Source organism: Rhinoderma darwinii, unplaced genomic scaffold, assembly GCF_050947455.1.
Source record: "Rhinoderma darwinii isolate aRhiDar2 unplaced genomic scaffold, aRhiDar2.hap1 Scaffold_721, whole genome shotgun sequence".
NCBI lineage: Eukaryota > Metazoa > Chordata > Amphibia > Anura > Rhinodermatidae > Rhinoderma > Rhinoderma darwinii.
The window spans coordinates 8,623-21,956 of NW_027464282.1; the positions used below are offsets into that span (position 1 = coordinate 8,623).

Here is a 13,334-nt window from a genome sequence, read left to right on the forward strand (position 1 = left end):
CGTCAGACGTCTTGTGCCAGAGACCACAGAAACCTTCAGACCTCTTGTGCCAGAGACCACAGGAACCTTCAGACGTCTTTTACCAGAGACCACAGGAGCCTTCAGATGTCCTGTACCAGAGACCACAGGAACCTTCACACGTCTTGTACCAGAGACCTCAGGAACCTTCAGACGTCTTGTGCCAGAGACCACAGGAACCTCCAGACGTCTTGTGCCGGAGACCACAGAAACCTTCAGACGTCTTGTACCAGAGACCACAGGAACCTTCAGACGTCTTGTACCAGAGACCACAGGAACCTTCACATGTCTTGTACCAGAGACCACAGGAACCTTCAGACGTCTTTTACCAGAGACCACAGGAGCCTTCAGATGTCCTGTACCAGAGACCACAGGAACCTTCACACGTCTTGTACCAGAGACCTCAGGAACCTTCAGACGTCTTGTGCCAGAGACCACAGGAACCTTCACACGTCTTGTACCAGAGACCTCAGGAACCTTCAGACATCTTGTGCCAGAGACCACAGGAACCTTCACACGTCTTGTACCAGAGACCACAGGAACCTTTACACGTCTAGTGCCGGAGACCACAGAAACCTTCAGACGTCTTGTGCCGGAGACCACAGAAACCTTCAGACGTCTTGTGCCGGAGACCACAGAAACCTTCAGACGTCTTGTGCCGGAGACCACAGAAACCGTCAGACGTCTTGTGCCAGAGACCACAGAAACCGTCAGACGTCTTGTGCCAGAGACCACAGAAACCTTCAGACCTCTTGTGCCAGAGACCACAGGAACCTTCAGACGTCTTTTACCAGAGACCACAGGAGCCTTCAGATGTCCTGTACCAGAGACCACAGGAACCTTCACACGTCTTGTACCAGAGACCTCAGGAACCTTCAGACGTCTTGTGCCAGAGACCACAGGAACCTCCAGACGTCTTGTGCCGGAGACCACAGAAACCTTCAGACGTCTTGTACCAGAGACCACAGGAACCTTCAGACGTCTTGTACCAGAGACCACAGGAACCTTCACATGTCTTGTACCAGAGACCACAGGAACCTTCAGACGTCTTTTACCAGAGACCACAGGAGCCTTCAGATGTCCTGTACCAGAGACCACAGGAACCTTCACACGTCTTGTACCAGAGACCTCAGGAACCTTCAGACGTCTTGTGCCAGAGACCACAGGAACCTTCACACGTCTTGTACCAGAGACCTCAGGAACCTTCAGACATCTTGTGCCAGAGACCACAGGAACCTTCACACGTCTTGTACCAGAGACCACAGGAACCTTCAGACGTCTTTTACCAGAGACCACAGGAGCCTTCAGATGTCCTGTACCAGAGACCACAGGAACCTTCACACGTCTTGTACCAGAGACCTCAGGAACCTTCAGACGTCTTGTGCCAGAGACCACAGAAACCTTCAGACGTCTTGTACCAGAGACCACAGGAACCTTCACACGTCTTGTACCATAGACCACAGGAACCTTCACACGTCTTGTACCAGAGACCTCAGGAACCTTCAGACATCTTGTGCCAGAGACCACAGGAACCTTCACACGTCTTGTGCCAGAGACCACAGGAACCTTCACACGTCTTGTACCAAATACCTCAGGAACCTTCAGACGTCTTGTGCCAGAGACCACAGGAACCTTCACACGTCTTGTACCAGAGACCTCAGGAACCTTCAGACATCTTGTACCAGAGACCTCAGGAACCTTCACACGTCTTGTGCCAGAGACCACAGGAACCTCTAGACGTCTTGTGCCGGAGACCACAGAAACCTTCAGACGTCTTGTACCAGAGACCACAGAAACCTTCAGACGTCTTGTACCAGAGACCACAGGAACCTTCAGACGTCTTGTACCAGAGACCACAGAAACCTTCAGACGTCTTGTACCAGAGACCACAGGAAGCTTCACAAGTCTTGTACCATAGACCACAGGAACCTTCACACGTCTTGTACCAGAGACTTCAGGAACCTTCCGACGTCTTGTGCCAGAGACCACAGGAACCTTCACAAGTCTTGTACCAGAGACCTCAGGAACCTTCATACGTCTTGTGCCAGAGACCACAGGAACCTCCAGACGTCTTGTGCCGGAGACCACAGAAACCTTCAGACGTCTTGTACCAGAGACCACAGGAACCTTCAGACGTCTTTTACCAGAGACCACAGAAACCTTCAGACGTCTTGTACCAGAGACCACAGGAACCTTCACACGTCTTGTACCATAGACCACAGGAACCTTCACACGTCTTGTACCAGAGACCTCAGGAACCTTCAGACATCTTGTGCCAGAGACCACAGGAACCTTCACACGTCTTGTGCCAGAGACCACAGGAACCTTCACACGTCTTGTACCAGAGACCACAGAAACCTTCAGACGTCTTGTACCAGAGACCACAGGAACCTTCACACGTCTTGTACCATAGACCACAGGAACCTTCACACGTCTTGTACCAGAGACCTCAGGAACCTTCAGACATCTTGTGCCAGAGACCACAGGAACCTTCACACGTCTTGTGCCAGAGACCACAGGAACCTTCACACGTCTTGTACCAGAGACCTCAGGAACCTTCAGACGTCTTGTGCCAGAGACCACAGGAACCTTCACACGTCTTGTACCAGAGACCTCAGGAACCTTCAGACGACTTGTACCAGAGACCACCGGAACCTTCAGACGTCTTTGTGGAGTCCAGGGCTCGGTGGGTCAGGGCTGTACGGGCGGCACAGGGGTGACTACACAATTTTAGGCCAGAGGTTTTAATGTTATGGCTGATCGTTGTACATGACAATGAGCTCAGTGTCCGCTGATGGCTGCATAGGCACCAGCACCCTGTGGATCCAAGCCAAGAACAAATCATGTTGCTCTGATAGCAGATGGAGGTCCGGTCTGGTGCTAGTAAGGAGGCTGTAATTACATGGTGTAATATACAAGAGTGGTAGGTACTTAGGTTTTCATTATAGATTGAATCCTACGCAGAAATGAAGACCTCAAGTCGTGTTATCAAAGCGCTGGACTTTTAATAGAAAATGTGATCACATAGATCCATAGTCATGTTACCGGGAAATATCAGTCAAACACAACAACGTACAGTTCTACTGAGCACTGTCAGTGACAAACCGTGATGAACAACTTCTCCGCACTAGGGACAATAACATGATCATAAACTGTAGAGAAGTACAAACAGCAAGAGGAAAGCGGCAGCCAAATACACCTTAGTAGAAGCAACAAGTTTATCTTAAAGGGGAATTCCTCCTCCTTTTCCTCACATGCCAAGTAGACATAAAACCTTGGCTGGAGTCCGTGAGTTTCGCATACTGACGGGGCTACGTAGAGAACTCAAAGCCATTAGCTGCTGCTGGGAGATATCTGTCACTTGCAGTAAAGCAGCATTATAATCCATAACGCCTTGTCGTGAACTCTCACAGATTTCCCAGCGGCACTAAAGAGGGCTCTGCACTTTGCAGAATACTGCTGCCCCTTTTCTTCTAGGACTCATGGAGGAGATATGTGTACAAAGAATTCCCCTTTAAATGACACCAGATAACGAAGTTGTAACAGTAAAGTATAGCGAGCCCTGTCGCTGATAGGAATTACTTCATCAGTCCTGGCACCTGCTATAGCCAAAGGGGAGCGACAACATTTATAGTGAGCACTGTCACTGATAAATTAAGAAATACACCAGGCGGAAAGTCATCATTATGGGGTCAAACATTTTCTGGGGTCTAGAAACTCCTTTGAACCTCCCACACTTCCCCGTTCAAGGCGTTTGCCGCCCCCACCAAGGTCCATGTGAAGAGGGCAATTTGCTTTCGCAGATCACTGTCATTAATATCGTTCTGGTCTTGACTGAGATGTTCCATCAAAGCCTCCAGGGTATGCTCGCCTCGGCCTAAGAGGATGTGGCGATACGGAGAACTAATGGCGGATACGTACTGGGATAGGAAGTAAAACTCCACCTGTAGAAGAGAACGGGGACAACTTCAAGATCAGCAACAAATCTCACTCGAGAGACGGTGCCGATAAACCCATAGAAGTCACTCACCCTCATAATTTGAACGTTGAAGAACTGGATGACCTTCTCGTTGTGGATATCGGACTGGATGATGGCTTTCTTCAGTCTTTGCGTTGCTCGAGTGTAATCACCCCGGGCAGAATACAGCCAATCAAGAGTGAGACCCCGCGACTGCAACACAGAAGAGTTCATTGTATGATGTCAATAGTACCCCCCCCCCCCAACTCTCCTGAAAGCAGACAGTTCTGCAGGGGTTTAAGGAAATGTGCCAAATGACGCGTGGAGTTACACCTATTGTGATGAGGACAAGGAAGACAGAAGCCTGGACAGTCGGTAACATCCCTGCCAACAGTTGCTATATGTTGTGGTCGAGCCCCCTCCCTCCATCTCGTGATTTATGAGGACTGTAACACGTGTGGCCGCCTTTACCCACCGGGCCACTTGTCAGGAGGCTTTGCTTTTGCGTTTTCACCAATTCCCTCCCGTCGGACTACTGTACAAAGTTTTGAGGAACCTCCGTCTGGTGCTTCACGCTATAGACATGGCTAACTCACCTTCAGCTTCTTCTGATACTTCTGTAGATTCACCAGGTGCTTCAGTAGAACATCGCTGTACGCTGCGTAATCCAGGGGAAGAATGTGATCGTGGGAAAGTTTGATCAGAGAAAGTCCAGCGGCTTCTGCCACACTAAGAGCGACCGTTGGTAGCCGACCGTGCATGACTTCATTCAGATTTTCATATGTGTCCCGTTTTGTGTCCAGGAATTTATATGGCACCGAGCCCTGGAGGACATGGGAACATTACAGAACCATTAATACCATAGTGTGGAGATGTGTGTGAGGAACAGTAGAGATACAGAACAGAATGGAGTGGTTACCTCAACGAATGAAAATTCTAGCGCAGGAACCCCGGCAAATGCAGTAAAAGCAAAGGCGCTGGTGTCCTTCTGAAGAGGAGCAATGCTATAGACAAAAGGGATCTGGTCAGGAGCATTAGGGGGGACATTGGTACTAATTACAATAATTCAATAAACATGAGCTTGAAGAATGACAGACTGGTACAGAAGGAGAGAGGAGCCTTCCCGCGAGGGCTTACAATCTACAAGGGAAGAGGGATGGAGACCGGTGGCGAGGGTAGAAGCTGTTCATCCGATAGTAGTGGCAGCAGGGTATGGAGGGGACAGGTTGTGGACTGGAGATTACATGTGAGGAGGTATCAGGAGATTAGGGTAGAGATGTATGGAGAGGACAGGTTGTGGACAGATTACATGTGAGGGGTATCAGGAGATTAGGGTAGAGATGTATGGAGAGGACAGGTTGTGGACAGGAGATTACATGTGGGAGGTATCAGGAGATTATGGTAGAGATGTATGGAGGGGACAGGTTGTACACAGGAGATTACATGTGGGGAGGTATCAGGAGATTAGGGTAGAGATGTATGGAGAGGACAGGTTGTGGACAGGACATTACATGTGAGGAGGTATCAGGAGATTAGGGTAGAGATGTATGGAGAGGACAGGTTGTGGATAGGAGATTACATGTGAGGGTATCAGGAGATTAGGGTAGAGATGTATGGAGAGGACAGGTTGTGGACAGGAGATAACATGTGGGAGGTATCAGGAGATTAGGGTAGAGATGTATGGAGAGGACAGGTTGTGGACAGGAGATTACATGTGAGGAGGTATCAGGAGATTAGGGTAGAGATGTATGGAGGGGACAGGTTGTGGGCAGGAGATTACATGTGGAGGGTATCAGGAGATTAGGGTAGAGATGTATGGAGGGGACAGGTTGTGGACAGGAGATTACATGTGAGGAGGTATCAGGAGATTAGGGTAGGGATGTAGGGAGGGGACAGGTTGTGGACAGGAGATTACATGTGAGGAGGTATCAGGAGATTAGGGTAGAGATGTATGGAGAGGACAGGTTGTGGACAGGAGATTACATGTGAGGAGGTATCAGGATATTAGGGTAGAGATGTATGGAGAGGACAGGTTGTGGACAGGAGATTACATGTGAGGAGGTATCAGGAGATTAGGGTAGAGATGTATGGAGAGGACAGGTTGTGGACAGGAGATTACATGTGAGGAGGTATCAGGAGATTAGGGTAGAGATGTATGGAGAGGACAGGTTGTGGACAGGAGATTACATGTGAGGAGGTATCAGGAGATTAGGGTAGAGATATATGGAGAGGACAGGTTGTGGACAGGAGATTACATGTGAGGAGGTATCAGGAGATTAGGGTAGAGATGTATGGAGAGGACAGGTTGTGGACAGGAGATTACATGTGAGGAGGTATCAGGAGATTAGAGTAGAGATGTATGGAGAGGACAGGTTGTGGACAGAAGATTACATGTGGGGAGGTATCAGGAGATTAGGGTAGAGATGTATGGAGAGGACAGGTTGTGGACAGGAGATTACATGTGAGGAGGTATCAGGAGATTAGGGTAGAGATGTATGGAGAGGACATGTTGTAGACAGGAGATTACATGTGAGGAGGTATCAGGAGATTAGGGTAGAGATGTATGGAGAGGACAGGTTGTGGACAGGAGATTACATGTGAGGAGGTATCAGGAGATTAGGGTAGAGATGTATGGAGGGGACAGGTTGTGGACAGGAGATTACATGTGAGGAGGTATCAGGAGATTAGGGTAGATATGTATGGAGAGGACAGGTTGTAGACAGGAGATTACATGTGGGAAGGTATCAGTAGATTAGGGTAGAGATGTATGGAGGGGACAGGTTATGGACAGGAGATTACATGTGAGGAGGTATCAAGAGATTAGCGTAGAGATGTATGGAGAGGACAGGTTGTGGACAGGAGATTACATGTGAGGAGGTATCAGGAGATTAGGGTAGAGATGTATGGAGGGGACAAGTTGTAGACAGGAGATTACATGTGGAGGGTATCAGGAGATTAGGGTAGAGATGTATGGAGAGGACAGGTTGTGGACAGGAGATTACATGTGAGGAGGTATCAGGAGATTAGGGTAGAGATGTATGGAGAGGACATGTTGTGGACAGGAGATTACATGTGAGGAGGTATCAGGAGATTAGGGTAGAGATGTATGGAGAGGACATGTTGTGGACAGGAGATTACATGTGAGGAGGTATCAGGAGATTAGGGTAGAGATGTATGGAGAGGACAGGTTGTGGATAGGAGATTACATGTGAGGGTATCAGGAGATTAGGGTAGAGATGTATGGAGAGGACAGGTTGTGGACAGGAGATTACATGTGAGGAGGTATCAGGAGATTAGGGTAGAGATGTATGGAGAGGACATGTTGTGGACAGGAGATTACATGTGAGGAGGTATCAGGAGATTAGGGTAGAGATATATGGAGAGGACAGGTTGTGGACAGGAGATTACTTGTGGGGAGGTATCAGGAGATTAGGGTAGAGATGTATGGAGAGGACATGTGGACAGGAGATTACATGTGAGGAGGTATCAGGAGATTAGGGTAGAGATGTATGGAGAGGACATGTTGTGGACAGGAGATTACATGTGGGGAGGTATCAGGAAATTAGGGTAGAGATGTATGGAGAGGACAGGTTGTGGACAGGGGATTACATGTGAGGGTATCAGGAGATTAGGGTAGAGATGTATGGAGAGGACAGGTTGTGGACAGGTGATTACATGTGAGGAGGTATCAGGAGATTAGGGTAGAGATGTATGGAGAGGACATGTTGTGGACAGGAGATTACATGTGAGGAGGTATCAGGAGATTAGGGTAGAGATGTATGGAGAGGACAGGTTGTGGATAGGAGATTACATGTGAGGGGTATCAGGAGATTAGGGTAGAGATGTATGGAGGGGACAGGTTGTGGACAGGAGTTTACATGTGAGGAGGTATCAGGAGATTAGGGTAGAGAAATATGGAGAGGACAGGTTGTGGACAGGAGATTACATGTGAGGGTATCAGGAGATTAGGGTAGAGATGTATGGAGAGGACAGGTTGTGGACAGGAGATTACATGTGAGGAGGTATCAGGAGATTAGGGTAGAGATGTATGGAGAGGACAGGTTGTGGACAGGAGTTTACATGTGAGGAGGTATCAGGAGATTAGGGTAGAGATGTATGGAGGGGACAGGTTGTGGACAGGAGATTACATGTGGGGAGGTATCAGGAGATTAGGGTAGAGATGTATGGAGGGGACAGGTTGTGGACAGGAGATTACATGTGGGAGGTATCAGGAAATTAGGGTAGAGATGTATGGAGAGGAGAGGTTGTGGGCAGGAGATTACATGTGAGGAGGTATCAGGAGATTAGGGTAGGGATGTATGGAGAGGACAGGTTGTAGACAGGAGATTACATGTGGGGAGGTATCAGGAGATTAGGGTAGAGATGTATTGAGGGGACAGGTTGTGGACAGGAGATTACATGTGAGGAGGTATCAGGAGATTAGGGTAGAGATGTATGGAGAGGACAGGTTGTAGACAGGAGATTACATGTGAGGAGGTATCAGGAGATTAGGGTAGAGATGTATGGAGAGGACAGGTTGTGGGCAGGAGATTACATGTGAGGAGGTATCAGGAGATTAGGGTAGAGATGTATGGAGAGGACAGGTTGTGGACAGGAGATTACATGTGAGGGGTATCAGGAGATTAGGGTAGAGATGTATGGAGGGGACAGGTTGTGGACAGGAGATTACATGTGAGGAGGTATCAGGAGATTAGGGTAGAGATGTATGGAGAGGACAGGTTGTGGACAGGAGATTACATGTGGGGAGGTATCAGGAGACTAGGGTAGAGATGTATGGAGGGGACAGGTTGTGGACAGGAGATTACATGTGAGGAGGTATCAGGAGATTAGGGTAGAGATGTATGGAGGGGACAGGTTGTAGACAGGAGATTACATGTGGGGAGGTATCAGGAGATTAGAGTAGAGATGTATGGAGAGGGCAGGTTGTGGACAGGAGATTACATGTGAGGAGGTATCAGGAGATTAGGGTAGAGATGTATGGAGGGGACAGGTTGTGGACAGGAGTTTACATGTGAGGAGGTATCAGGAGATTAGGGTAGAGATGTATGGAGGGGACAGGTTGTGGACAGGAGTTTACATGTGAGGAGGTATCAGGAGATTAGGGTAGAGATATATGGAGAGGACAGGTTGTGGACAGGAGATTACATGTGAGGGTATCAGGAGATTAGGGTAGAGATGTATGGAGGGGACAGGTTGTGGACAGGAGATTACATGTGAGGAGGTATCAGGAGATTATTGTAGGGATGTATGGAGAAGACAGGTTGTGGACAGGAGATTACATGTGGGGAGGTATCAGGAGATTAGGGTAGAGATGTATGGAGAGGACAGGTTGTGGACAGGAGATTACATGTGAGGAGGTATCAGGAGATTAGGGTAGAGATGTATGGAGAGGACAGGTTGTGGACAGGAGATTACATGTGAGGGGTATCAGGAGATTAGGGTAGAGATGTATGGAGGGGACAGGTTGTGGGCAGGAGATTACATGTGAGGAGGTATCAGGAGATTAGGGTAGAGATGTATGGAGAGGACAGGTTGTGGACAGGAGATTACATGTGAGGGGTATCAGGAGATTAGGGTAGAGATGTATGGAGGGGACAGGTTGTGGGCAGGAGATTACATGTGAGGAGGTATCAGGAGATTAGGGTAGAGATGTATGGAGAGGACAGGTTGTGGACAGGAGATTACATGTGAGGGGTATCAGGAGATTAGGGTAGAGATGTATGGAGGGGACAGGTTGTACACAGGAGATTACATGTGAGGAGGTATCAGGAGATTAGGGTAGAGATGTATGGAGGGGACAGGTTGTGGACAGGAGATTACATGTGGGGAGGTATCAGGAGATTAGGGTAGAGATGTATGGAGGGGACTGGTTGTGGACAGGAGATTACATGTGAGGAGGTATCAGGAGATGAGGGTAGAGATGTATGGAGGGGACAGGTTGTGGGCAGGAGATTACATGTGAGGAGGTATCAGGAGATTAGGGTAGAGATGTATGGAGAGGACAGGTTGTGGACAGGAGATTACATGTGAGGAGGTATCAGGAGATTATTGTAGGGATGTATGGAGAGGACAGGTTGTGGACAGGAGATTACATGTGGGGAGGTATCAGGAGATTAGGGTAGAGATGTATGGAGAGGACAGGTTGTGGACAGTAGCTTACATGTGAGGGGTATCAGGAGATTAGGGTAGAGATGTATGGAGGGGACAGGTTGTGGACAGGAGATTACATGTGGGGAGGTATCAGGAGATTAGGGTAGAGATGTATGGAGGGGACAGGTTGTGGACAGGAGATTACATGTGAGGAGGTATCAGGAGATTAGGGTAGAGATGTATGGAGGGTACAGGTTGTGGGCAGGAGATTACATGTGGGGAGGTATCAGGAGATTAGGGTAGAGATGTATGGAGAGGAAAGGTTATGGACAAGAGATTACATGTGAGGAGGTATCAGGAGATTAGGGTAGAGATGTATGGAGGGGACAGGTTGTGGACAGGAGATTACATGTGGGGAGGTATCAGGAGATTAGGGTAGAGATGTATGGAGAGGACAGGTTGTGGACTGGAGATTACATGTGGGGGAGTATCAGGAGATTAGGGTAGAGATGTATGGAGAGGACAGGTTGTGGACAGGAGATTACATGTGAGGGGTATCAGGAGATTAGGGTAGAGATGTATGGAGAGGACAGGTTGTGGACAGGAGATTACATGTGAGGGTATCAGGAGATTAGGGTAGAGATGTATGGAGAGGACAGGAGATTACATGTGAGGAGGTATCAGGAGATTAGGGTAGAGATGTATGGAGAGGACAGGTTGTGGACAGGAGATTACATGTGAGGAGGTATCAGGAGATTAGGGTAGAGATGTATGGAGAGGACAGGAGATTACATGTGGGGAGGTATCAGGAGATTAGGGTAGAGATGTATGGAGAGGACAGGTTGTGGACAGGAGATTACATGTGAGGGTATCAGGAGATTAGGGTAGAGATGTATGGAGAGGACAGGAGATTACATGTGAGGAGGTATCAGGAGATTAGGGTAGAGATGTATGGAGAGGACAGGTTGTGGACAGGAGATTACATGTGAGGAGGTATCAGGAGATTAGGGTAGAGATGTATGGAGAGGACAGGTTGTGGACAGGAGATTACATGTGGGGAGGTATCAGGAGATTAGGGTAGAGATGTATGGAGAGGACAGGTTGTGGACAGGAGATTACATGTGAGGGTATCAGGAGAATAGGGTAGAGATGTATGGAGAGGACAGGTTGTGGACAGGAGATTACATGTGAGGGGTATCAGGGGATTAGGGTAGAGATGTATGGAGAGGACAGGTTGTGGACAGGAGATTACATGTGGGGAGGTATCAGGAGATTAGGGTAGAGATGTATGGAGGGGACAGGTTGTGGATAGGAGATTACATGTGGAGGTATCAGGAGATTAGGGTAGAGATGTAGGGAGGGGACAGGTTGTGGACAGGAGATTACATGTGAGGAGGTATCAAGAGATTATTGTAGGGATGTATGGAGGGGACAGGTTGTGGACAGGAGATTACATGTGTGGAGGTATCAGGAGATTAGGGTAGAGATGTATGGAGAGGACAGGTTGTGGACAGGAGATTACATGTGAGGGAGGTATCAGGAGATTAGGGTAGAGATGTATGGAGGGGACAGGTTGTGGACAGGAGATTACATGTGGGGAGGTATCAGGAGATTAGGGTAGAGATGTATGGAGGGGACAGGTTGTGGACAGGAGATTACATGTGAGGAGGTATCAGGAGATTATGGTAGAGATGTATGGAGGGGACAGGTTGTGGACAGGAGATTACATGTGAGGAGGTATCAGGAGATTAGGGTAGAGATGTATGGAGGGGACAGGTTGTGGACAGGAGATTACATGTGGAGGGTATCAGGAGATTAGGGTAGAGATGTATGGAGAGGACAGGTTGTGGACAGGAGATTACATGTGAGGAGGTATCAGGAGATTAGGGTAGAGATGTATGGAGAGGACATGTTGTGGACAGGAGATTACATGTGAGGAGGTATCAGGAGATTAGGGTAGAGATGTAGGGAGGGGACAGGTTGTAGACAGGAGTTTACATGTGAGGAGGTATCAGGAGATTATTGTAGGGATGTATGGAGGGGACAGGTTGTGGACAGGAGATTACATGTGAGGGGGTATCAGGAGATTATTGTAGAGATGTATGGAGAGGACAGGTTGTGGGCAGGAGATTACATGTGGGGGGTATCAGGAGATTAGGGTAGAGATGTATGGAGAGGACAGGTTGTGGACAGGAGATTACATGTGAGGAGGTATCAGGAGATTATTGTAGGGATGTTTGGAGAGGACTGGTTGTGGGCATCCTTGTATGTCATATTTTGTATTGCATTCACTGGGGAATGATTAGCCAGTGAAGGGATTGGTAGAGGTAAGAGAGAGATTAAACGTGAAGCAGATTTGAGGGTGGATTAAAGAGATACAAGAGTGTTAGTTGAAAAGCCACAAAGAAGGCTGTTGCAGTGGTCTAGACGGGAGATGATGAGGGCATGTACAAGCATTTTGTTGACTCGAGGTTGAAGAAAGAGCGGATTCAAGAAATGTTTTTTAGGTGAAGGCGTCAAGAGGTGATAAGGGGTTGGATGTTCGGTTTGAAAGAGAGGGTGGAATCAAATATTGTTCCGAGATAGTGAACTTCTTCATGTTGAGTTGAAGGAAGCGGAAGAAGATAGCTGGCAGACCCTCTGGAAAGAAGATAGGTAACATCGGGGGCCAGAGACGTAAATTTCGTCAGCATTGAAGTGGTACTGAAAGGCATAGGATTTGAGGAGCTATCCCAGGCTGTAGATGTAGATGGAGAAGAACAAGGGTCCCAGGACAGAGCTTGGGGGACACCAACAGAGAGAGGGCGAGAGTAGGAGGTGGTGTGTCAGTGGAAGACACTAAATGTTCGGTTGGTGAGGTATTCGGAGAGCCAGGAGAAGGCCAAGTCTGTAATGCCAAGAGATGACAGAAATGGACAGATGTCCCCCCCCCCCCCCCCCCCCACCCCCACATTGATGACCTGCAAATCAGCCTCCGTCCACGGTAAAGAGAATTAGGGAGGAAGAGGACGATCGGTGGACAGGACATTGAGGAAAAACTAATTACAATAATCGAAAGATCTGGAAAGAGAGAATATAGGGAAAGTGTAGATGTTCATGACATTCATCACGTGATACGTGACAACCAGCTGAGGTGGATGATGTTCATGACATTCATCACGTGATACGTGACAACCAGCTGAGGTGGATGATGTTCATGACATTCATCACGTGATACGTGACAACCAGCTGAGGTGGATGATGTTCA

General features: G+C 48.3%; 1 protein-coding gene across 1 annotated transcript in view; it reads right to left on the reverse strand.

Annotated features, from left to right (window-relative positions):
• Positions 1 to 3,003: 3,003 nt before the first annotated feature.
• Positions 3,004 to 13,334, reverse strand: part of TFR2 (transferrin receptor 2) — a 37,246-nt gene continuing 26,915 nt past the window's right edge. Inside the window, exons 14-17 of the mRNA XM_075849252.1 lie at positions 4,896 to 4,980; positions 4,573 to 4,800; positions 4,049 to 4,189; positions 3,004 to 3,962 (exon numbers count right to left, since the gene is read on the reverse strand). Coding sequence (XP_075705367.1) covers positions 3,729 to 3,962; positions 4,049 to 4,189; positions 4,573 to 4,800; positions 4,896 to 4,980 — 688 coding nt within the window. The 3' untranslated portion in view covers positions 3,004 to 3,728. The remainder of the gene's footprint in view (positions 3,963 to 4,048; positions 4,190 to 4,572; positions 4,801 to 4,895; positions 4,981 to 13,334) is intronic.